At 40.9% G+C, this 26,333-nt stretch overlaps 1 protein-coding gene across 2 annotated transcripts in view; it reads right to left on the reverse strand.

Moving 5' to 3' along the window:
* Positions 1-26,333, reverse strand: part of LOC133541239 (zinc finger protein 436-like) — a 93,505-nt gene that overhangs the window by 48,892 nt on the left and 18,280 nt on the right. Inside the window, exon 2 of one of the 2 annotated variants that reach the window (XM_061884501.1) lies at positions 19,914-22,819. The exons of the other annotated variant lie outside the window; for it this stretch is intronic. Coding sequence (XP_061740485.1) covers positions 21,393-22,819 — 1,427 coding nt within the window. The 3' untranslated portion in view covers positions 19,914-21,392. Of the gene's footprint in view, positions 1-19,913; positions 22,820-26,333 lie in introns of those variants that run through there. 2 annotated transcript variants of the gene reach the window in all.

A 26,333-nucleotide genomic window follows, 5' to 3' on the forward strand; every position in this document is an offset into this window, starting at 1 on the left:
TGTTTTCAATGTTAACCTATCAGCCCCCCAATCTTTACCCCTCAAAGCCCTCATTATATTTAACACCTTTTTACTTTTCTCCATTATCTTGCTGATGTGGGTTGACCAGTTAATATTTTTATCAAACCATATTCCTAAATATTTAAAAACTTGTACCTCTTCTATGTTTTCTCCATAGAGTTTTATTTGGAGCTTGTTTTGTATTTTCCTCTTCGTAAAATGTATGACTTTTGTCTTTCCAACAGAGAATCTTAAACCCCAAGCCGTCCCCCAGTCTTGAACATTATTTACCGCTTTTTGAATCTTCTTTTCTATATAATTTGTATTTCTACCTCTCTTCCACATCACTCCATCATCAGCAAACAATGCCACCTCCACTAACCCTTCCACTTCACTAAAAACTTCATTTATCATGATGGAAAATAGTACTGGACTTATTATACTCCCTTGTGGGGTCCCATTTTCCACTTTGTATTCTCTACTATATTCATTTTCTATCTTTACTAATAATGTTCTACTTGTTAAAAAGTCTTTTATCCATCTGTACATTCTTCCTCTAATCCCAATCCTATTTAGTTTCATCAGCAACCCCTGTTTCCACAACATATCATACGCTTTCTCTATGTCAAAAAATACCGCAATTATACTTTCTTTATTTATTTGTCCCTTTCTAATTTCCTCTTCCAGCTGCACTGCTGGGTCATTTGTGCTTCTTGCTTTGCGAAAACCACTTTGGTAGTTTTTTATAATTTCTTTTGACTCTAAATAATATATTAATCTTTCATTAATCATTTTTTCCATTACTTTGCCCAAATTTGAGGTCAATGCAATCGGCCTATAATTTCCTGCCTCTTCCGGATCTTTCCCTGGCTTGCATATTGGAATTATTACAGCTGTTTTCCACTCATCTGGTAATTTTCCTTCTTCATATACCCTATTATATAATTTCAAGACCACTTCTTTGCCGATGCTACCTAAATTTTTGATCATTTGATAACTCACCAGGTCTTTCCCTGCCGTCGTATTTTTAACTTTTTTAAAATTCGAACCATTTCATCCAAAGAAAATGTCATATCCACAGTGTTGATAAAACTATTATCGTTGTCTTCCTTCATTTCCTCAATATTTACACTAATTGTTTCTTCTCTCTTTTGTTTTTCTACATTTTTCAAATTATCATTACTGTGCACTTTAACAAAGGTTTTTGCTAAAAGTTCTGCTTTTTCTTTATTTCCTACCACACTCCGCATTCCATCTTTCATCACATGATTTTTATGTTCTTTTCTGAGCCCTGACATTCTCTTGATCATTCCCCACACCTGGCTTAAAGGAGTAGTTCTATTTAGTGTTTCACAAAAAGTTCTCCAATGGTGTTTTCTTGTTTTTTTAATAACATACCTTACTCTAGCTTGATGCCTTTTATACTGGATCATGTCTTGGAAATTATGTGTTCTTCTCAATATTCTAAATGCTCTATTCCGTTCTTGTATTGCATCTGTGCACTCTTGTGTCCACCACGGCACTATCTTCCTTCTTCTCCCTATACTATTCCTTGGTATGCTCTGTTCGGCTGCTTCTATTATGCACTTTGTAATATCTGTATTTAATTGTTCAATATCTTGATTTATATCTACTTCCTTTAAAGTTATGTCGGTAATTTCCCTAAATTTCTCCCAGTCACCATGATTATACTTCCATCTTCCTTCTATCCTAGTGCTTTCTGTCCTATGATTTATGTTTATGTGAATGACGATTGGATAGTGATCACTTCCCATTGTGCTGTATTTATTTACTTCCCACTCCACCTTTCCTGCTAACCCTTGTGACACTAGTGTTAAATCTATTGCTGTTTCTTTACCCGTGACGACATCTAACCTTGTTCCCGACCCATCATTCACACACACCAGTTCTTTTTCCTCCAAAAGTGCTTCAAATGTATCCCCATTCCAGTCATCCCTTTCACCCCACATTGTGCTATGTGCATTAAAGTCACCACACCAAATAATATTGCCACTCCAGTGCTCCATTATTGTTTCTAGTTGGTGAATTTCTAATTTCTTGCATGGATTATAGAAGTTTAGTACTTTGTATCTTTCTTTATTATTCCATACTTCTACTCCTACTATCTCTAGTTCTTGTTTTACTTTTAATATTGAATAATGCATATCTTCCTTAATAAATATGGCACATCCTCCTCCTTGCCCATCATTCCTATCTTTACGTATCGTTATATATCCTTTTATTATAAAGTTTAATTTTGGCTTCAGCCATGTTTCTTGAATACATATTATATGTGGTTTATTTTTCATATTATTAATATATCCCTTTAATTCCTGTCCGTTTGCTATCAGACTTCTGGCATTCCACTGAACAATTAACATGGCGTTGGATTGTGGTAACATGACTCGGTCTCGTCTACTCTCTGTAGCTCACCTTGCACCTGTTCCCAGGATAATTCTTTTAAATTTAAAAACTTTGCTGCTGCTTTGACAATTATTTTGATTTTCTCAGTCTTGTTTCTAGCCTGTTCTGTACAATTTATTACATAAGCCAGGAATACAACTAGTTTATCCATGGAAATTCCTGTATTTGCTGCCTCTTGTTTTTTATTTCTTGAACTATTTTCACTTCTGTCCTGTTCTGCACTTTCTTGATTTCTTATTTTAACTGCCTCTGCATAAGTAATATTTCGTTCAACTCTAATTTGCTGTACTTCTGTTGCCTGTTTTCTTATGATGCAGCCCCCATACGCTGCTGTGTGATTCCCGCCACAATTACAACACTTGACCTGTTCATTTTCTCCACATTGTCCATATTCATGCTCCCCTCCACACCTTCCACATCTCATTTTAGCATGACACACACTAGCTATGTGCCCATAGCGTTGGCACTTGAAACAACGTACTGGGGGTGGCACGTAAGCTCTAACATAGAAGCTTAGATACCCAATCATGATTCTCTCTGGTAGGACCTCCTCTGCAAATTGCACTAGCACGGATTCGCTCTCAGTCTTTTCACCGTTCCTAAATGCCATCAATCTTTTCATCGTAGTGACAGTTCCTCCTTTTATTTCTCTTTTCAGATCATCTAAATTTTCTCCTCTTGGGATTCCTGTCACGACTCCTCTTGCCCCCTTCCGTTCTCCCACTTCGATTTTTTCCTTTATTATTTTGTTGCACAGTTTTTGCAATCGCATTGCTTTGTTCTTTTGCTCTCCATTTTTGCATTTAATCAACAGCCGTCCGTCCCTGAGCACCTTCGCTATCTCCACCTCTCCAATGTCCTTCTTTAATCCCTTAACCAGAGTCATCAAACTAATGTCATTCATATCTTGGTTTGATTTAAATGTATAAATTATCTTATATTCATCCATCATAACCCTTTTCCTCTTATCAACCTCTTCATCGTCTTCATGCACTCTTTTAGTACTCGCCTTTCCTTCACTCCCTCCTCTCCCCTTCTTTCCTCTCTCCACTCTAGTCCTATCCATTTCCATACTATCCTCATACATCCCGTCACTATCCCCTTCCATCTCGATCCAGTCACAAAACAGCTTATGCTCAACCGCCAAAACAGATTTAGATACTCTCGCCGCCGCCAAATTCACTCCAAATGTTTGGTAGTTCCGCCAACTTTTCCGCTCACCAACTCACACTTCCGCTTCCCCTTGTAAGTCGTTTCCGTGTGACCGGTTGCTCAAATTGTGACTGATAGACCCTTTTACAGCAAACATACGCGCGCCAATCAGGTCTCGAAAGTGAAGCAACACTGCTTTTTCCACTCAGACAAGGAAGTGTAGGCTTAACACAATGTTCAGAAAAATATAATGTGTAATGTTTACGGCTGAAACCTTTATTGTGAAAGTATCCTTACTGCTGTAACAGGATGTTGTGCTTCACGAACCGGAAGTGGAGGTGTGAATTGCCGGGGTTCGACTAAGAGGTGAAATAAAGAAAGCTCTATATTCATAAATGTAAGTTTCTTAATACCCGTCCTATCTTTTGTGCCTTTAAAAAAGATCTGGAACTTTACATTAAAACGCTCTCTACCTCTAACAACAAAAAAGCTGTGAAAACGATGATGCTGTGTTCCAAATTTAAGTTGTTTGATGAATCTGAATAAGCCTACGGCTTTGCATTTTGTTTATTATATATATATATATTTTTGTATTCTATTTTTATTATTTTGAATTTACAACCCCCTGGCGTTGTTTTGTACTGTTTTCATAATGTTTTATATAGTTGTTTGACTTACTGTTTGTAATTGTTGAAATTTATAAATAAACCTTTAAAAAAATAAAAATAAAGAAAGAAATAAAGCTCCCGGTTGGATGAACTTGGGAAGAGGTTAGAACTGTTCCACGTCTCCACAAGAAATTAGATTAGATTAGATAGTACTTTATTTATTCCGTCAGGAGAGTTCCTTCAGGAAAATTACAATTTTCAGCACAATCCCATTCAAGATCAGACAAACATTACAGGGAGACAGAACAGGATCGATGACGGGTCTGCCGGCTTCCAGCGCCCCTTACAAAAAAGATGACATACAGGTAAACAAGGGGGGGGTTACAAAATAAATAGAAGATTAAAAAAAAAAAAAAAAAAATACGGGTAAGATACATAATAATATTGTAAAACAAATAGTTGAGGCAATTTTAGGGTCAATGGTTTGGTAATTGATATACTAGCTTAATGAAAAGGAATTGAAAAAACGATGGGTTTATTTCAATGTAATTTTAAAGGCCTACTGAAAGCCACTACTAACCACCACGCAGTCTGATAGTTTATATATCAATGATGAAATATTAACATTGCAACACATGCCAATACGGCCTTTTTAGTTTACTAAATTGCAATTTTAAATTTCCCGGGAGTTTCGTCTTGGAAACGTCGTGTAATGATGACGTGTACGCGTGACGTCACGGACTGTTAGGAAGTATGAGCGCTGCACACACACACAGCTAAAAGTCGTCTGCTTTAACTGCATAATTTACACAGTATTTTGGACATCTGTGTTGCTGAATCTTTTGCAATTTGTTCAATTAATATTGGAGAAGTCACAGTAGAAAGATGGAGTTGGGAAGCTTTAGCCTTTAGCCACACAAACACACAGTGATTCCTTGTTTAAAATTCCTGGAGGTGAAACTTTCCTATGGATCAGAGAGTAGCCAACATGGATCCCTACCAAATGTCAACCAGCAGGTTTCCGTGTGAAAATTGGTTAAAAAGTCAGTTCTTACAGGAGAAAAGCTGAGCTTGTGCCGTCCATAGCTGCCGTCGACTCCCCTGAGACACTGGTGTCAACACACCCGTGGAGACACCCTTCCGACTATCAGGTACTATTTAACTCACTAAAACACTAGCAACACAATAGAAAGATAAGGGATTTCCCAGAATTATCCTAGTAAATGTCTCTAAAAATATCGGAATCCGTCCCAATACAATCGCGTTGTTTTTTTTTTTACTTATTTTTTTTAATCGTTTTTTTTTTCTAGTCCGTCGCTATCAATATCCTCAAACACAAATCTTTCATCTTCGCTCAAATTAATAAGGAAATTGTCGTTTTCTCGGTCCGAATAGCACTTTTTGTTGGAGGCTCCCATTAAAAACAATGTGAATATGTGAGGAGCCCCCACATGTGTGACGTCATCGTCTGCTACTTCCGGTAGAGGCAGAGCATTTATCTTAACACCGAAAGTTGCAAACTTTATCGTGGATGTTCTCTACTAAATCCTTGCAGCAAAAATATGGCAATGTCGTAAAATGATCAAGTATGACACACAGAATGGACCTGCTATCCCCGTTTAAATAAGAAAATCTCATTTCAGTTGGCCTTTAAGATACGTAAATGTTCAATTGGACAACGTAGCTTTCCTTTTTTGTGTGTTTAAGAGCAATAATTAGATTCTAAAATGGTTTGATTTTCACTTCATAGTTCAAATGGTAAATATAAAAATCGCCAGTTATCAAAAACTAAATAACGGACTAATAACCGACGTCTTTTTCAAGCAACCGGAAGTTGCTGTTTTAAACTACACGACAGCTGATTGACTTATCGAGGGAAGAAAACTGATGATCCCTTTGCGCGTGTGCTAAATGTCAGCAAATGTACCAACTACACTCCAATAATCGACAGCTGCTCCTCTCATCTCATAACATGCTCACTACTGCCTAGTTGTTCTTGTTATATTCTTATTTTACTGTTATATTTTTATTCCCACTGTTGCTTTTTTATTTTATTAGGGTCCGCACTGCCAGCAAAGGACTCTGTCCTTTGCCATGGCAAGGACCCTATTTTTTTTGCCTATTTTTATATTATAATTTTTCAATAAAACACAGAAAAAACTGCTTCCAGGAAGAAAACACAGACAAAACTGCTTGTAACTTCGGGTAGGAATGCCGGAAAGACATGAAACAAAAACTTCTATGTAGGTCTCACTTAAACCTACATTTTAGTAATTGACAGCTAGCAGAAAAAATCAACAGGAAGTTGGCAATTACCCCTTCAAAATAAAAGTTTTGTGAAAACCCGTCACCTTTCTTCAAAAGTTATCTCCTCTGAGCGCGTTTGTCGTTTCGGCTTCAAACTCGCTCAGGAGAGAGTTTGGACACTTCTGATTAAAAGTATAGATCAAAGTTTTGATTACTGCTCCGGTTTGGATTTTATGCGCCTTCAAAAAACCCAGGCGCAACTTTTCCTAAAAAATGACGTTTTTGCCTCTTTGAGCTGTAATTTCACCCACTTAAAATGCTTCAAAGTGCTAGTTAAAGCTCTGTTATGCAGACCGAAAGCCATTTATCAACAACATCCAGAATCGCCGATCTGTAATTTCACCCCCTTAACATGCTTCAAAACTCACCAAATTTTACACACATATCAGGACTGGCAAAAACTGCCATCTAATAAAAAACCAAACCCCAAAAATCTAAATTGCGCTTAGCGCCCCCTAGGAAAAAACCCAGACAAAACTGCATGTAACTTCTGTTAGAAATGTCGTAGAGACATGAAATAAAAACCTCTATGTTGGTTTGACTAAGATTGGGACCCGGGACACGGCGGCGGCGGCCAACGGCGGACCCGACCAACGCTGCTTGTTCTTATTGTATCCATCCATCCATCCATCCATTTTCTACCGCTTATTCCCTTTTGGGGTCGCGGGGGGCGCTGGCGCCTATCTCAGCTGCAATCGGGCGGAAGGCGGGGTACACCCTGGACAAGTCGCCACCTCATCGCAGGGCCAACACAGATAGACAGACAACATTCACACTCACATTCACACACTAGGGACCATTTAGTGTTGCCAATTAACCTATCCCCAGGTGCATGTCTTATTGTAATATTTTTAAATTTTGTTTTCATTTATACACCCATTGTTTACTTTTTATATTGATCTGGACCCTGTACACTGCTGCAGGAAGTTTAATTTTCCTGAAAGAATCAATAAAGTACTATCTACATGTCTATCTATTTTAAAGTAACGATAAGTTATCCATCTACATGGTATATTACTAATTTCCTAAATATTTGATAGAAAGCCATTGTAACAGAACATCAATCAATCAATGATTATTTATATAGCCCTAAATCACTAGTGTCTCAAAGGGCTGCACAAACCACAACACAAACCACTACGACATCCTCGGTAGGCCCACATAAGGGCAAGGAAAACTCACACCCAGTGCGACGTCGGTGACAATGATGACTATGAGAAACCTTGGAGAGGACCGCATATGTGGGCAAACACCCCCCACTCCTCCTCTAAGGGACCGAAAGCAATGGATGTCGAGCGGGTCTAACATGATACTGTGAAAGTTCAATCCATAGTGGATCCAACACAACTGTGAGAGTCCAGTCCAAAGTGGATCCAACACAGTAGCGAGAGTCCCGTTTAAGTATCATTTTAGGACAGTATATAATGAATATATGTGTCTCAACTGCATGTTAAGACCAAATACAAATAAAAAAACTGGGTTTGCAATATTTTCCCTCAAAAAGTTAAAAGAGGAATATTTAATCATAACAAAATTGCTTTTGGTTCATTATAGTTTTTAAATAATGACATTTTATTAAAAAGTCTGACTAAAGGTATCCTAAAGAGCCACATTCATGAAAGTGTCAAGTCACATATGTATTTACTTTACTTTCCCTGCTTAAATCTCCAGATCAACTTATGTTTTTTGTTTTGTTTGTTTTTTGCCTTTGTTGTTAAAGGAGACCTTGTTTGTATTGACAAACACACAACATATGCAAAATATTTCCCCATAAAAGTGGAATAATAGATGTGAAGTAATTGAAGCCTTGATCAAGTTAATACTTTACATCACTGATTACACCTGTTTGCTCTTCAATTCCAGATTTTATGTTTTGTATTTTTTCATTATTCCATCCATCCATCCATCCATCTTCTCCTGCTTATCTGAGGTCGGGTCGCGGGGGCAGCAGCCTAAGCAGGGAAGCCCAGACTTTCCTGCTTAATGTTTTTTCATTAATATTTGTCAAACCTGTCGCAGGCCGTGAAAAAATTAGCTGCAGGCCGCAAATGTTCCCCGGGCCACAATTTGGACACCTCTGGTCAAGTATTTGAATATATTCTTTAGTTTCAAAAATACATAACCACTGACAATTAATGTGCTTTTAAAACTAAACACAGCACAGACTGAAAGAAGTACATCCGGGCAACATAACGTGTCTTCTGGGTGCATCAGATAATGGTAATGTTTCTATATATGAACGCTTAGGATACACAAACATTTTTTTCAAACAGATATTGATAACTTTCTGCTCTTCAAGGTGGATAATGATAACCGACAACATATTTGTATTTTGCATGTAGTTTGACTGCAGTTTATGCACTCCTGGAGTAAGAAAGACTCAAACAAAGATGTATATGACAAACTGTGCATGTGGATATCCATCCATCCATTTTCTACTGCTTGTCCCTTTTGGGGTGGCGGGGGGTGCTGGAGCCTGTCTGAGCTGCTATCGGGCGCAAGACGGTGTACACCCTGAACAAGTCGCCACCTCATCGCACCAAATATGACATCAATAAGTTGCTGTTCGCATTATGGCTGCTTCATTTTGAGGAAAAAACTAATTGCGATTTTTCCCCCACATTTCTATTCAATTTTTCATTTTTATATTTTGCCCGAATGCAGCTGAGATAAGCTCCAGCACCCCCCGCGACCCCAAAAGGGACAAGCGGTAGAAAATGGATGGATATTTTATACATATAAATGCATAAAACTACAAATATAACGGGTGAAGGAAGACAAGTTACGTTTAGACTGTCAATCATCATATTCTTGTCTCAAAGTGTCACACGTTGGAACAATATTTAATAGTTTACTTTTATTTGGCTTTAGGCAGACAGCCTCGGGGCTTTTGCTTACATCATGCTCTTGAACTGAATAAATAACCGATGAAAACTATACAGTGATTATCCATCCATCATCTTCCGCTTATCCGAGGTCGGGTCGCGGGGGCAACAGCCTAAGCAGGGAAACCCAGACTTCCCTCTCCCCAGCCACTTCGTCTAGCTCTTCCCGGGGGATCCCGAGGCGTTCCCAGGCCAGCCGGGAGACATAGTCTTCCCAACGTGTCCTGGGTCTTCCCCGTGGCCTCCTACCGGTTGGACGTGTCCTAAACACCTCCCTAGGGAGGCGTTCGGGTGGCATCCTGACCAGATGCCCGAACCACCTCATCTGGCTCCTCTCGATGTGAAGGAGCAGCGGCTTTACTTTGAGTTCCTCCCGGATGGCAGAGCTTCTCACCCTATCTCTAAGGGAGAGACCTGCCACCCGGCGGAGGAAACTCATTTCGGCCTCTTGTACCCGTGATCTTATCCTTTCGGTCATGACCCAAAGCTCATGACCATAGGTGAGGATGGGAACGTAGATCGACCGGTAAATTGAGAGCTTTGCCTTCCGGCTCAGCTCCTTCTTCACCACAACGGATCGGTACAACGTCCGCATTACTGAAGACGCCGCACCGATCCGCCTGTCGATCTCACGATCCACTCTTCCCCCACTCGTGAATAAGACTCCTAGGTACTTGAACTCCTCCACTTGGGGCAGGGTCTCCTCCCCAACCTGGAGATGGCACTCCACCCTTTTCCGGGCGAGAACCATGGACTCAGACTTGGAGGTGCTGATTCTCATTCCGGTCGCTTCACACTCGGCTGCGAACCGATCCAGCGAGAGCTGAAGATCCCGGTCAGATGAAGCCATCAGGACCACATCATCTGCAAAAAGCAGAGACCTAATCCTGCAGTCACCAAACCGGAACCCCTCAACGCCTTGACTGCGCCAAGAAATTCTGTCCATAAAAGTTAAGAACAGAATCGGTGACAAAGGACAGCCTTGGCAGAGTCCAACCCTCACTGGAAATGTGTCCGACTTACTGCCGGCAATGCGGACCAAGCTCTGGCACTGATCATACAGGGAGTGGACCGCCACAATAAGACAGTCCGATACCCCATACTCTCTGAGCACTCCCCACAGGACTTCCCGAGGGACACGGTCGAATGCCTTCTCCAAGTCCACAAAGCACATGTAGACTGGTTGGGCAAACTCCCATGCACCCTCAAGAACCCTGCCGAGAGTATAGAGCTGGTCCACAGTTCCACGACCAGGACGAAAACCACACTGTTCCTCCTGAATCCGAGGTTCGACTATCCGGCGTAGCCTCCTCTCCAGTACACCTGAATAAACCTTACCGGGAAGGCTGAGGAGTGTGATCCCACGATAGTTGGAACACACCCTCCGGTCCCCCTTCTTAATGAGAGGGACCACTACCCCGGTCTGCCAATCCAGAGGTACCGCCCCCGATGTCCACGCGATGCTGCAAAGTGATTATGATTATGTCATAGTAATATATAATATATATATGTCATAGTAATATATAGTCATAATGCAACTAACCAGCACGGTGGGGCAGGGGTTAGTGCATGTGCCTCACAATACGAAAGTCCTGAGTAGTCCTGAGTTCAATCCCGAGCTGGAGATCTTTCTGTGTGGAGTTGGCATGTCCTCCCTGTGACTGCTTGGGTTCCCTCCGGGTTCTCCGGCTTCCTCCCACCTCCAAAAACATGCACCTGGAGATAGGTTGACACTAAATGGTCCTAGTGTGTGAATGTTGTCTGTCTATCTGTGTTGGCCCTGTGATGAGGTGACGACTTGTCCAAGGTATACTCCGCCTTCCGCCCAAATGCAGCGGAGATAGGCTCCAGCACCCCCCGTGACCCCAAAAGGGACAAGCGGTAGAAAATGGATGGATGGATGGATGGCAACTAACCAGTTGAAATTATTTAAACTTGTATTTGTCATTACTTTAAAATTGTTTATCATTGTACTGTAAACAAACAAAACAATTGAATGGACTCCATTATGTTAACATAACTTGTACTTAAATAAATATACAACATCTTAAAGTGCTTTTTTTCCCAGGTCAATCACTCTGGACAGACATGGAAATATTACAGTAAGTGTTATACAGTTGACCAGTGGTTCCCAACTGCTGGGCCGCGACATAAAAGTGGATTGTGTGTCATTTTCAGTGAGTCGCAGTCACATGTGTGCATGAAAAAAAAAAAAAGTTTAGGGAGAAAAAAATCAAATTGTGGCAACAAAACCAGATATTTTTAGCCATTTTTCTAGTGACTATTAGTGAGTATTTTAGCAAAAGGCAAAGCGACTAACAAGTTGGAGGAGGACTCAGGACAGACATGGAAATATATTTTTTTAAAATCTAAATGGGGCAACAAAACCTGATATTTTCAGCCATTTTTCTAGTGACTATTAGTGAGTATTTTAGCAAAAGGCAAACCGACTAACAAGTTGGAGGAGGACTCAGGACAGACATGGAAATATATTTTTTAAAAATCTAAATGGGGCAACAAAACCTGATATTTTCAGCCATCTTTCTGAAAACAAATACAGAAATGTTACTATTTTTTCTGGAAACAAAACCAGATGATTTAGCTGTAGCCATTTTTCTGGTGACAAAACAAGATTATTTTAGTCAAAGTCACAGCGATTAACAAGACAAGTCTACTGTGCTATTTTTCTGTGAAATAAACTTGAATGATTTAAAAATGTGGCTCACGACTTGATGATATTGAAAAATGTTTTTCTTCCTGAAGATAAAGCATTTGAGAAGCACTCAACTCACACATGCTGACTCCAAATCATCATTGATGCAGAAGCAGCAGACAATAACCAACATGATGTTTCATGTTCATTGGAAATTCCCCCGACAGCTCGTACAACAAATGAATATGTTTGTCTTGATGCAAGGAATAACGTTAGCTAACTTAGCATCAACTTAAGACAATGATGTTGCCTAGCTAGCTAGGACTTCACTTACATCTCTCATTCCTGCTGCTTCTTCTCAGCTGCGGGCGAATAACTTTCTTAAATCCATCTAGGAGTTACAGTTTGAGTCAAATCAAAATCAAAATTTTGTAATTAACAAATTGTTGTTGGCTAACGTCACCTACCTCAGCAGTGATTCGAATCCCTCCTCTCTCTCTCTCTCTCTCTCTCTCTCAACCGAAGTCTCGATCCACACTTGAATAAATTACCATATTAAGTAGCTATGTGCTCATTGTTTCGTGGAGTGAATACAGTATCAAACAATTACCATACTAAGTAGTATGTGCGCTGTTGTCTATGTTATGTAGACTTAAAACTCTGAAGCGTTTTTTTTATTGGTGAAATTTTTACTGGGGCACTGCAGATCAACAGTGGGGCATGTGCCCCAGTGAAATCTATCTGGCGATGCCCCTGCCCTCCAGGCTCCCTCTTTCCCCGCTCGTCAGGCCAAAAACTTGCGGCTCCATCTTCAGGAACAGGTTCCTCCTCCACAGCCGAGAACAACAAAACGATGCAGAAGTCCGGCGCACCTGTAAGACATTTGTCAGGACAGGTGCGTGCAGTCGAACCCTCAGGCGGTCTTTACTCCCTTGAGAGCGAGCTAACCCAGGAGGAGCTGGATCTGTTCAAAGCACACAGGTTCACTTTGGGCCTGGTTCCTCTGAAGCCGCCTTCCGCTGCAATGCTTGCCATTTAATGCTTTCATGTATTGATTTTTCCTAAACCGTTTTTATTTATTTTAATTTATGAACATATACAAATATTTACGACAAAAGCCACATTCCAAACAATCCTTGGACAAATCAATTTCACATAAAATAAAATAAAAAGTGAAGAAAAGAAAACTACATGAGTGTTCAACCTTCTTATAGACAATGCTGGCTAAGTACACTAAATGTACACACATGACTAAAAAATCTTGAAGCGAGTAACTTGGTTACCAAACGGACAGAGTTGCTACTCAGTCATCGGGAAGTGGCTTCAACTTATCGAAGTGAGAGATAAAGGGGTGCAACCTTGAGGGGAATTTCAATCAATGTTTATTTATATAGCCCCAAATCACAAATGTCTCAAAGGACTACACAAACCATTACGACTACGACATCCTCGGAAGAACCCACAAAAGGGCAAGGAAAACTCACACCCAGTGGGCAGGGAGAATTCACATCCAGTGGGACGCCAGTGACAATGCTGACTATGAGAAACCTTGGAGAGGACCTCAGATGTGGGCAACCCCCCCCCTCTAGGGGACCGAAAGCAATGGATGTCGAGCGGGTCTAACATGATACTGTGAAAGTTCAATCCATAGTGGCTCCAACACAGCCGCGAGAGTTCAGTTCAAGCGGATCCAAGACAGCAGCGAGAGTCCCGTCCACAGGAAACCATCTCAAGCGGAGGCGGATCAGCAGCGTAGAGATGTCCCCAACCGATACACAGGCGAGCGGTCCATCCTGGGTCTCGACTCTGGACAGCCAGTACTTCATCCATGGTCATCGGACCGGACCCCCTCCACAAGGGAGGGGGGGGACATAGGAGAGAGAAAAGAAGCGGCAGACCAACTGGTCTAAAAAGGAGGTCTATTTAAAGGCTAGAGTATACAGATGAGTTTTAAGGTGAGACTTAAATGCTTCTACTGAGCTAGCATCTCAAACTGTTACCGGGAGGGCATTCCAGAGTACTGGAGCCCGAACGCAAAACGCTCTATAGCCCGCAGACTTTTTTTGGGCTCTAGGAATCACTAATAAGCCGGAGTCCTTTGAACGCAGATTTCTTGCCGGGACATATGGTACAATACAATCGGCAAGATATGATGGAGCTAGACCGTGTAGTATTTTATACGTAAGTAGTAAAACCTTAAAGTCACATCTTAAGTGCACAGGAAGCCAGTGCAGGTGAGCCAGTATAGTTATATATGTATGTATATATGTATATAAAGGTATATACAGTACAGGTATATATGTATGTATATATGTATATAAAGGTATATACAGTATAGGTATATATGTATGTATATATGTATATAAAGGTATATACAGTACAGGTATATATGTATGTATATATGTATATAAAGGTATATACAGTACAGGTATATATGTATGTATATATGTATATAAAGGTATATACAGTATAGGTATATATGTATGTATATATGTATATAAAGGTATATACAGTACAGGTATATATGTATGTATATATGTATATAAAGGTATATACAGTACAGGCGTAATGTGATCAAACTTTCTTGTTCTTGTCAAAAGTCTAGCAGCCGCATTTTGTACCAACTGTAATCTTTTAATGCTAGACATGGGGAGACCCGAAAATAATACGTTACAGTAATCGAGACGAGGCGTAACAAACGCATGGATAATGATCTCGGCGTCTTTAGTGGACAAAATGGAGCGGATTTTAGCGATATTACGGAGATGAAAGAAGGCCGTTTTAGTAACGCTTTTAATGTGTGACTCAAAGGAGAGAGTTGGGTCAAAGATAATACCCTTTGTTCAAAGACCCTCTCAGAGTGGAATTGATTTTTTTAAATTAAATAAAAAACACAACATCCTTCAGAGGGGAGACTTGGTAGACTTCCATTCAAAAAGTATTCTTCTTTGAGCTTGGAGAGATGAGAATGCAATAACATCTGCTCGCGGTCTTAAGTAGGCAGAAGCAGAGCAGAGTTTATTCTATTGATGGCCTAAGCCCACCAGTCATCAATGAAATCCACACTTAATTATTTTCCCATACAACCCTGGCTTCGAGTACCTTCTTTATTTTACTGAGTAGCATGAGACCGCTACATACCATATGAGAGCTTTCTGATTGAATTTCAACAAATCCTCCCAGGGCAAAGTGGGGAACAGTGAAGGAAACGGGGGATACTAAGTACTGTGACCTCCGTAAAATGCTGCTCTATGTTGCACTTTTTTCTGGGGACAGAAAATGTGCAGCCTCCCACCAAACGTTACAGTTTTAATATCTACAAACAAAAAATGCACATCAAAGGGAATAAAAATGTCATTGAAAAATATACAGAATTTAGTCTCACAAAGACCAGAATCAGCTTTCTTTGAAGGCCAAGTGATTGTGACCATGAATGGCTTCCGGGCCAGTTGATGTCAAGTAACTACAGTACATTTTCAAACAGAATGTAAAGTTACGTTTATAAAGTCTGGGATTGTACATCAACATAGACAAAAAGTATCTGCGGTTGTCGGCCATCAAAGAAGTGATGAGAGCGGAGAATGTGGAATTTTGCGGGGGAGAAGTGCACTTTATGACTTTAAATGCAGGTTAAAACATTGTTTACATTGTGGTGCCATAACTGACACACTCACGGTGGGAACTTTGGGAATATTTCTCTATTTTGTTTCCATTTAAACCCCCATTATTTCAATCAATCAATCAATGTTTACTTATATAGCCCTAAATCACTAGTGTCTCAAAGGGCTGCACAAACCACCACGACATCCTCGGTAGGCCCACATAAGGGCAAGGAAAACTCACACCCAGTTGGACGTCGGTGACAATGATGACTATGAGAACCTTGGAGAGGAGGAAAGCAATGGATGTCGAGCGGATCTAACATGATACTGTGAAAGTTCAATCCACAATGGATCCAACACAGTCGCGAGAGTCCAGTCCAAAGCGGATCCAACACAGCAGCGAGAGTCCCGTTCACAGCGGAGCCAGCAGGAAACCATCCCAAGCGGAGGCGGATCAGCATCGCAGAGATGTCCCCAGCCGATACACAGGCAAGCAGTACATGGCCACCGGATCGGACCGGACCCCCTCCACAAGGGAGAGTGGGACATAGAAGAAAAAGAAAACAAACGGCAGATCAACTGGTCTAAATTTACTTTTTTAAAATTGATTTCAACTGTACACTGCTGCTGGAATTTTAATTTTCCTGAAGGAACTCTCCTGAAGGAATCAATAAAGTACTATCTATCTATCTATCTATCTATCTATCTATCTATCTTAGAAAGCCAACATCATCCTCCAGCATGCTGCAATTACACAGAAATAGGATTTTCTGCTTTAACATATTAGTATTTTGATTTTTTATTATTTATGACCTTAATTTAATCTTAAATGAAATTGCTGTTACCACATTGCTCTTAAAATTATTACGAATATTTATTCACTGCATACAATTTTTTTTTTTTTAAAGCTTATCATATATTTTTTGGGCTGATAAAGTTAAAAACTTGGTTTTTAACTTTTTTTTCCCCCCAAGATGGCGCTGCTGTAGTGGCTGCTGTAGGCAGGAGCTCTGTGCTCTTGTGTCATCCTTTTGTGTTTCCCTCTTGTTTTCATGTCTTATTATATTTTTTTGCCTTTTGGTCCGGGACTCTTTGGGACTGTGTGACAAGGGGTGGCACTTTCGTGACCTCTGTGGTGCTTTTTTTGTGGACTTCTGGATCTGCCTCCCGGGAGCCTTTTGGCCATGGAGACCAGCTGCTGGGTCTCTGCCACACCGGAGTCGGTTTGGAGGGACTGGAGGAGATGCGGATGAGGGGACAGGACTGCGGAGCTAGCACTGAGCGCTGGGACGGAGAGGCTTCGCGGTGTCTTGACTGGGTGAGCAGGTGTCGGACACCTCAGTCACCTTGGACGTATCCTCGCTCATCCATGCGGACTGGACACTGGTCGAGAGTGGAGTCGGCTGTCTTGGTTGCTTTGTTGGGTCTGCTCCTGTCTCTGGCCATGCTCCCTCCACCCCAGCAGACGATGGCGTGGAACACCGCAGAGGCCACCACAGTGGATATGTTTCTTTTACTTTTTATTCATAGCTGTATGTAGAAGTGTCTGCTTGTATCTGCTGCTTTAATGTCCTCTGTGTTCTTTGATGTTTCCCTCTTACACACATGGAAGAGGGATGTGTACTATGGCTATGAGTTGTTGTTTTTTTTCCTGTGGCCTCAGTCTGCACCCCCTCTCCAGGGCCCAGGTTAAGACCGATTTTTTAAATTTTATTTTAATCTTCTATTCCCCCCCCCTGTATGTCATCTTTTTTTGTAAGGGGCGCTGGAAGCCGGCAGACCCGTCAGCGATCCTGTTCTGTCTCCCTGTAATGTTTGTCTGATCTTGAATGGGATTGTGCTGAAAATTGTAATTTTCCTGAAGGAACTCTCCTGACGGAATAAATAAAGTTCTATCTAATCTGATCTAATCTAATACAAACAAATTGTCTCTGAATTTAAAGAAGACCAAAATAATGCTCTTTAGCAATTGCAAAAGTAATATACCGATCAGGATTGTTATTGATGATACACCAATAGAATATGTTCAACAAAATTCTTCCTTAGGAGTGGTAATAGATGAAAATATCTCATGGAATCCTCATATAAGTTACCTGAGGGTAAAAGTTGTTATCCATGCGTTTGTTACGTCTCGCCTCGACTACTGTAACGTATTATTTTCGGGTCTCCCCATGTCTAGCATTAAAAGATTACAGTTGGTACAAAATGCGGCTGCTAGACTTTTGACAAGAACAAGAAAGTTTGATCACATTACGCCTGTACTGTATATACCTTTATATACATATATACATACATATATACCTGTACTGTATATACCTTTATATACATATATACATACATATATACCTGTACTGTATATACCTTTATATACATATATACATACATATATACCTATACTGTATATACCTTTATATACATATATACATACATATATACCTATACTGTATATACCTTTATATACATATATACATACATATATACCTGTACTGTATATACCTTTATATACATATATACATACATATATACCTATACTGTATATACCTTTATATACATATATACATACATATATACCTGTACTGTATATACCTTTATATACATATATACATACATATATACCTATACTGTATATACCTTTATATACATATATACATACATATATACCTGTACTGGCTCACCTGCACTGGCTTCCTGTGCACTTAAGATGTGACTTTAAGGTTTTACTACTTACGTATAAAATACTACACGGTCTAGCTCCATCCTATCTTGCCGATTGTATTGTACCATATGTCCCGGCAAGAAATCTGCGTTCAAAAGGACTCCGGCTTATTAGTGATTCCCAAAGCCCAAAAAAAGTCTGCGGGCTATAGAGCGTTTTCCGTTCGGGCTCCAGTACTCTGGAATGCCCTCCCGGTAACAGTTCGCGATGCCACCTCAGTAGAAGCATTTAAGTCTCACCTTAAAACTCATTTGTATACTCTAGCCTTTAAATAGACCTCCTTTTTAAAAACCAGTTGATCTGTCATTTCTTTTCTTTTTCTTCTATGTCCCACTCTCCCGTGTGGAGGGGGTCCGGTCCGATCCGGTGGCCATGTACTGCTTGCCTGTGTATCGGCTGGGGACATCTCTGCGCTGCTGGTCCGCCTCCGCTTGGGATGGTTTCCTGCTGGCTCCGCTGTGAACGGGACTCTCGCTGCTGTGTCTTGGATCCTCTTTGGACTGGACTCTCGCGACTGTGTTGGATCCATTGTGGATTGAACTTTCACAGTATCATGTTAGACCCGCTCGACATCCATTGCTTTCCTCCTCTCCAAGGTTCTCATAGTCATCATTGTCACCGATGTCCCACTGGGTCATTATTGTCACCGATGTCCCACTGGGTGTGAGTTTTCCTTGCCCTTATGTGGGCCTACCGAGGATGTCGTAGTGGTTTGTGCAGCCCTTTGAGACACTAGTGATTTAGGGCTATATAAGTAAACATTGATTGATTGAATGATGAGGAGATCATGTCATTTATTGAACACCAATGCTCTGCTGTTATTGTTTCATTCATTTATTATGTCATATTTAAATTATTGTGTTGGAGTCTGGGGAATTTGTTCTAAATCACATCTACAGCCTTTAGTCACTCTGCAGAAAAAGGCCATCAGGATTGTGTGCAATGTTGACTACAGGCATCAATCAAATCCACTCTTTATGGACTTAAACTGAACCATGTGAGCGACTTTAAAACTGCTCAAATGATGTTTAGGGCATCCTAAAACTCTCTACCATCCAATATACAGAACCTATTCCAGGACAGAGATGATCACCATAGTTACACTTTAAGAGGTAACAACAAATTATATTGGCCTAAAATTAGAAGCACTTTAAAATCAATGTGCATTTCAGTGCGTGGAGTCACTCTGTGGAACAACTTAGGGGACGAGTTGAAAACGTGTTCTAGCATGATTCTATTTAAAATACTGTTTAAAAAAGAAGTACGAGGAGGAAAGAGAGTGATGACCTCAGCACAGAGCCATGGGAGGTGTGTGTGTGTTTTGTCATGGTATTGTTAGTGTACAGGAGTTTTTCTTGTTTTTGTTTACAGAGTATTGTTCTTGTATTATATTGTTTATTTTAAATGTGGAATGAGTGAGAGGGGTTGGACTATTATAAGCAACTGCTTCATCCAACCCCTTTTCAAGCCTTGCATAAATATCTCTGCCAAAATGTAAAAAAAAAACCACAAAAAAACCTGTGTTTAGTTGTACTGTGCAGGTTTGAAATAAGTATTTCAATTCAATTCAATATTGCAAAGGATTATTTTTTTATTTTTATTAATTTAATATAATTTCCCAAAAAAAAAAAGGACATCAAATTGAAATTATATTAAAAAAAGTAACTTGAAAAAAAAAACCCATAGGGCTGGGCTGTAAAACAATATAATATATATAATGATGGACAATTAAGGGGGAGACTCTGCCCCAAGTGGAGGAGTTCAAGTACCAAGGAGTCTTGTTCACGAGTGAGGGAAGAGTGGATCGTGAGATCGACAGGCGGATCGGTGCGGCGTCTTCAGTAATGCGGACGTTGTATCGATCCGTTGTGGTGAAGAAGGAGCTGAGCCGGAAGGCAAAGCTCTCAATTTACCGGTCGATCTACGTTCCCATCCTCACCTATGGTCATGAGCTTTGGGTCATGACCGAAAGGATAAGATCACGGCTACAAGCGGCCGAAATGAGTTTCCTCCGCCGTGTGGCGGGTCTCTCCCTTAGAGATAGGGTGAGAAGCTCTGCCATCCGGGAGGAACTCAAAGTAAAGCCGCTGCTCCTTCACATCGAGAGGAGCCAGATGAGGTGGTTCGGGCATCTGGTCAGGATGCCACCCGAACGCCTCCCTAGGGATGTGTTTAGGGCACGTCCAACCATTAGGAGGCCACGGGGAAGACCCAGGACACGTTGGAAAGACTATGTCTCCCGGCTGGCCTGGGAACGCCTCGGGATCCCCCGGGAAGAGCTAGACGAAGTGGCTGGGGAGAAGGAAGTCTGGGTTTCCCTGCTTAGGCTGTTGCCCCCGCGACCCGACCTCGGATAAGCGGAAGATGATGGATGGATGGATGGATGGATAAGGGGGAGGGGTAAGAGAGACACAGAGAGACGAAGAGACTTATGAAGAGGGAACGTGCGCCCTCCTGTGGACTTCTGCTGCAACTGCACACAAAGAAATTAATTATTTCCAAGTGCGTCTACCAGATATACATTCACGATAATAAAGAAAAAAAAACACGTTTCAATTTGTAGATAAAAAAAAAAAAAAAAAGCAAAATAAACAACCCCAAAAATGGAATTGAATATTGTTTCAGTTCAGTTAACAAACAACAGAACGCTGGCCAGGAGTTGAACCTAGAATGTTCTGGTCCGTAGTGAGACACATAAGCCATTGCATCACTATCCCTACGGGAAGAAACATCTTACTGTAGGACAGGTTGTGTTTCGGAAATATCTTACGCCAAAACACGCAGTTTACATCCTCAGGATGTCAGACATTATTGTGATTCTTATTTGAACGACATCACACAAAAATGTAATGTGTGAATGAGTGAGAATGAGAGAGGGACAGTTTTGGTGTTGGTGCACTACTTGTAAGTGTATCTTGTGTTGTTTATCTTGATTTAATAAAAAAAAAAAAAAGAGAGAAACAGGTGATCCTTGGAGCTGGATTTGAACCAGCAACCTAAGGATTTCAGCATGAGCAACTACAGTCCTCCACTCTACCAACTGAACTATCGAAGGTTAGTATTACCTGATACCAACTCTGATTTTTGAGTCACTGGGTGTCTTCTCATGTGTGCTACAAGCTTTGATCGCTCACTAAAGCTTCTGTTGCAGATTGAACAGGAATGTGATTTTTCCCCAGTGTGTGTTCTAGTATGTCTTTTCAAATTGCGACTTTCTCTAAAACTTTTACCACAAATTGAACAGGGAAAATGTTTTTCACCAGAGTGTGTTCTCATGTGTCTTTTCAAACATTGACTGCTAGTAAAGGCTTTACTACAGATTGAACAGACAAAAGGTTTCTCACCCGTGTGTGTTCTCATGTGTACTTTCAAACTCTGACTTTCTGTAAAACCTTTACCACAGATTGAACAGGAAAAATGTTTTTCCCCAGTGTGTGTTCTCATGTGTACTTTCAAATGGTTACTTTGTGTAAAACCTTTACCGCAGAGTGAACAAGAAAAAGGTTTTTCTCCAGTGTGCGTTCGCGTGTGTCTTTTCAAATTCTGACTTTCTGTAAAACTTTTACCACAAATTGAACAGGAATGTGATTTTTCACCAGCGTGTCTTCTCGTGTGTCTTTTCAAATTGCGACTTTCTCTAAAACTTCTACCACAAATTGAACAGGGGAAATGTTTTTCGCCGGTGTGTGTTCTCGTGTGTCTTTTCAAACATTGACTGCTAGTACAACCTTTACCGCAGATTGAACAGACAAAAGGTTTTTCTCCGGTGTGTGTCCTCGTGTGTCTTTTCAGATGACATAGGTATTTGAAGGTTTTGTGACAGGTAGAACATGTGAAGTGAGTGTTGTCAGTGTGACATGTTGCATCATCTTTAGAGTCTTCATCATCAGTGTCAGGAGAGTGTGAGGTTGTGTCCTCACTATCTGATAGTGGAGCTAAGAGCTGGTCTGCTTGTGATCCTCCACAGTGGTCTCCATCAGCTTCTGTTGTCATGTGTTGTGTTGAGCTGCTGCTTGGAGGCTCCCCCCCTTCATCATCTTCACTCTTCACAGGGACACCAGTCACTGGCATCTTGGTGACATCAACCTCCTCCAGTCCTTCAAAATGTCCTCCCTCCTGACTGATGCTGTGTTCCTCCTCTTCCTCTTTAATGTGCGGCGGCTCTTGCTCCTCCTCTTCCTTTTTAATGTCAAGGGTCAGTGGGTCCTCCTCTTCCTTTTTAATGTGAGGGTTCAGCGGGTTCTCTTGCTCCTTAAAGTGAGGGGTCAGTGGGTCCTCTTCCTTTTTGATGTGTAAGATCAGTGGATCCTCCGCTTGCCCTTTAATGTGAAGGGTCAGTTTAACACAGTGGGTCTGTGGCGTCTCGTCTTCCTCTTTAATGTGTTGGGAATGTGGCTCCTCTTCTTCCTCTTTAATGCGGTGGGGCTGTGGCTCCTCTTCCTGCTCACGAGAAAGATGTTCTTCTTCGACATCTGCGGGACAGGAGAAAACAAACATTCTTGATAAAAGTCCAGCTTTGCTCAGTCACATGAGACATTGTCCTGCACCAACATATGATCTCACAATCCCATCAGTTTCCCCTCACAGCAGTCAGGTTACTTCCAGCTGACACATGAAGAAGACCTTGGGGCGGTATAGCTCGGTTGGTAGAGTGGCCGTGTCAGCAACTTGAGGGTTGCAGGTTCGGTTCCCGCTTCCGCCACCCTAGTCACTGCCGTTGTGTCCTTGGGCAAGACACTTTACCCACCTGCTCCCAGTGCCACCCACACTGCTTTAAAAATGTAACTTAGATATTGGGTTTCACTATGTAAAGCGCTTTGAGTCGCTAGAGAAAAGCGCTATATAAATATAATTCACTTCACAATTCACTTCACTTCAGGGGAATGCCTTCCCAGGCCAACGTCCAATCCACCTTATTCATACAAAAACATCCTAAAAGTCATTCCTGCAATCCTTAATGGTAGACGCCATACATGAAAGTGTGCTGTTCTCCCTCTGAATAAGTCATACACACACAGGAAATAATGTACCACAGGGGTGCCCACACTTTTTCTGCAGGCGAGCTGCTTTTCAATTGACCAACTCGAGGGGATCTACCTCATTTATATATATCATTTATATTTATTTATTTATGAAAGAGACATTTTTGTAAACAAGGTAAATGTGTTTAATGATAATACAAGCATGTGTAACACATATAGATGTCTTTCTTTCACGAAGACAAGACTATAAGTTGGTGTATTACCTGATTCTGATGACTTGCATTGATTGGAATCAGACAGTAGTGATGATAACGCCCACATTTTCAAATGGAGGAGAAAAAAAGTTGTCCTTTCTGTACAATACCACATGAAAGTGGTTGGTTTTTGGCATCTAATTCATCCAGCTTCCATACACTTTACAAGAAAAACATTGGCGGCAAATTCCGTAGCTTGCTTGATTGACATTCACGGCACCCGAGGGTCTTGTGAGATGACGCTGGCTGCTGCCAGTTCATTATTATGAAAAAATGACAGAGAGGAAGGCGAGAAACACTTTTTATTTCAACAGACTTTCGCGCCGTCCCTTCCGTCAAAACTCTAAAGGCCGACTGCACATTTCCTATCTTCACAATAAAAGCCCTGCTTCATGCTGCCTGCGCTAACAAAATAAGAGTCTCGGAAAGCTGGCGTGCACAAGTGATGTGCACGCCAGCTTTCTGAGGGATCGCTTGTGCACGCCAGTTTTCCGAGACTCTGTATTTAGTTAGCGCAGGCAGCATGAAGCAGGGCTTTTATTGTGAAGAAAGGAAATGTGCAGTCGGCCTTTAGAGTTTTGACGGAAGATACGGCGCGAGAGTCTGTTGAAATAAAAAGTGTTTCTCGCCTTCCTCTCGGTCATTTTTAATAATAATGATCTTGCAGCAGCCAGCGTCATCTCACAAGACCCTCCGGTACCGTGAATGTCATTTAAGTGACGTTTTGGTGAAGATTGATGATCACTAATTTTTAAGTCTATTTTTAAAAAAAGCCTGGCTGGAGATCGACTGACACACCCCCCGCGGTCGACTGGTAGCTCGCGATCGACGTAATGGGCACCCCTGATGTACCACATGCCAGCCTCCACGCAGTAGTACTAGTAATGAGCTCCCCCTGCTGGTGGACTATAATTACTGTCATTTTCACGTTCATCTTAAGAGACATGTCACACTAAAAAAGCCTGAGCATAGTCAACATGTTGGCCAAGAAAGATGACATCTGTTTTGCTTTCATTTAGATAGTCTCACCACAATTTAACCGGGATGAAGTAATCAGATTACTGACAACACCTTCAAAATATAACGTGTCTACCTTATTAATAATAGCAATAATGGATTAGATTAATTTAGTGCGTTTCTAGACACTCAAATTGCGTTCGAGTGAGAACTGAGAAGGCATCGTTCATGCAGTCCACACATTCAATCAAAATCAGAATCAGACATTCCGTATTTCCTTGAATTGCCGCAGGGTATATCGTATGCGCCTGCCTAGAATTACTGCCTGCCTAGAATTACTGCCGGGTCAAATTCGTTTTGCAAACTAATTAGCGCATGCTTAGCATTACCGCCGGCTCAGGATTAACGCCGGGTCAAACTCGTTTCGTAAAACATTATTTTTATTAGCGCATGCCTAGAATTTCCGCCGGGTCAAACTCGTCACGTCACGAGTGACACTTCACTTTTCAAAATGGAGGAGGCTGATTTCAATCATTTGAAATCGCATAAAGGGAAGAAGATTAAGAGCTATTCAGTAGGATCTAAGGTCCAAGCTATTGAATATGCTAAAAAGAACAGTAAGCAGCTATGTTTTATTAATATACCGTAGCTGCGTGTGTCAAATATGAGTCATTAAATGACTCCCGCCTCCTGGTGATAGAGGGCGCTAGTGATCCTTCTTGCGACTACTCGGCTGCAGAAGAAGTGACAACAAGCAGCAAGAGTGAGCAGCGATCGTTTATTTTTTCCTCTCGCTTGCATTTTTAACATGGAGGATTACATATCTAAAATAAAACAGTTTTCTAAACTGGACTTTAAATCGAAGCAGGAGATAATAAAGGAAGATCTCCATCGAAACAGAGAGACTTTTAAAACTGAAGAAAGATAAGGAAGACTTCTATAAACAAGTTATCGATGCTTTTGATCAGAAGGAGCTGCGCATGGACTTCATTTATGATTAAAGGTAAGACCATAATAAAGTTTTTTTAATTAAATGTGCCTTTCATGATGGTATCCTTACATCACACTCAAATTTTTAAGCGCAGGCCTAAATTTACCGCATGCCTTTGGTAAGTGCCGGAGTGAGAAGAGGTTTTAAATTAATACGATACTTTATTAATCCCCAAGGGGAAGTTAAAATTTTCAGCAATATGGTAAGCTACATTTAATAATAATAATAATAATAATAATAATAATAATAATAGGTAGATGAGGCAATTGTTCAAGGAATTGTGTGTGAATGCTCCAATGCTGAAATTGAACTGAAATGTTGACAGAATGTAGTATGAATGTAAGAATAGTTTGAATGTTGGAATGGTTTGAATGTTGAAGAGTTGGAATTTCCAGGAAAACGGGAATTTGGTTTGGAACTTGGGAACATTTAGTTTGAATGTCCAGGATGAGTGGAATGTGTTGATGTTGGAATGGTTTGAATAGGTAGAAAAATGTGGGGATGGTGCAACTTGTCACTCCGGTGGGTGTACGCATGTGTGGAAGGTACGTAGACACAGAAAACTCCCCCACAAGCATGTTTGTGTGATTGACAGAAATATTTCAAGTCAATGTCCAGAGGTATTAAAACTAGGGGTGGGCAAATTAGTGCGTTAATTATGAGTTAACTCATCAATCTATTAACGCCGACAATTATTTTATCGCACATTTGCGTATGTTGTTTACATGCTTTTATTTTGTTAACGCCTTTTCTTAACAAGATGGTGTCGCCCGGCGTGGAGGGGCTCTTGGTAAAAATGGAA

This window comes from Nerophis ophidion, linkage group LG23 (genome assembly GCF_033978795.1).
Source record: "Nerophis ophidion isolate RoL-2023_Sa linkage group LG23, RoL_Noph_v1.0, whole genome shotgun sequence".
In the NCBI taxonomy this organism is placed as follows: Eukaryota; Metazoa; Chordata; class Actinopteri; order Syngnathiformes; family Syngnathidae; genus Nerophis; species Nerophis ophidion.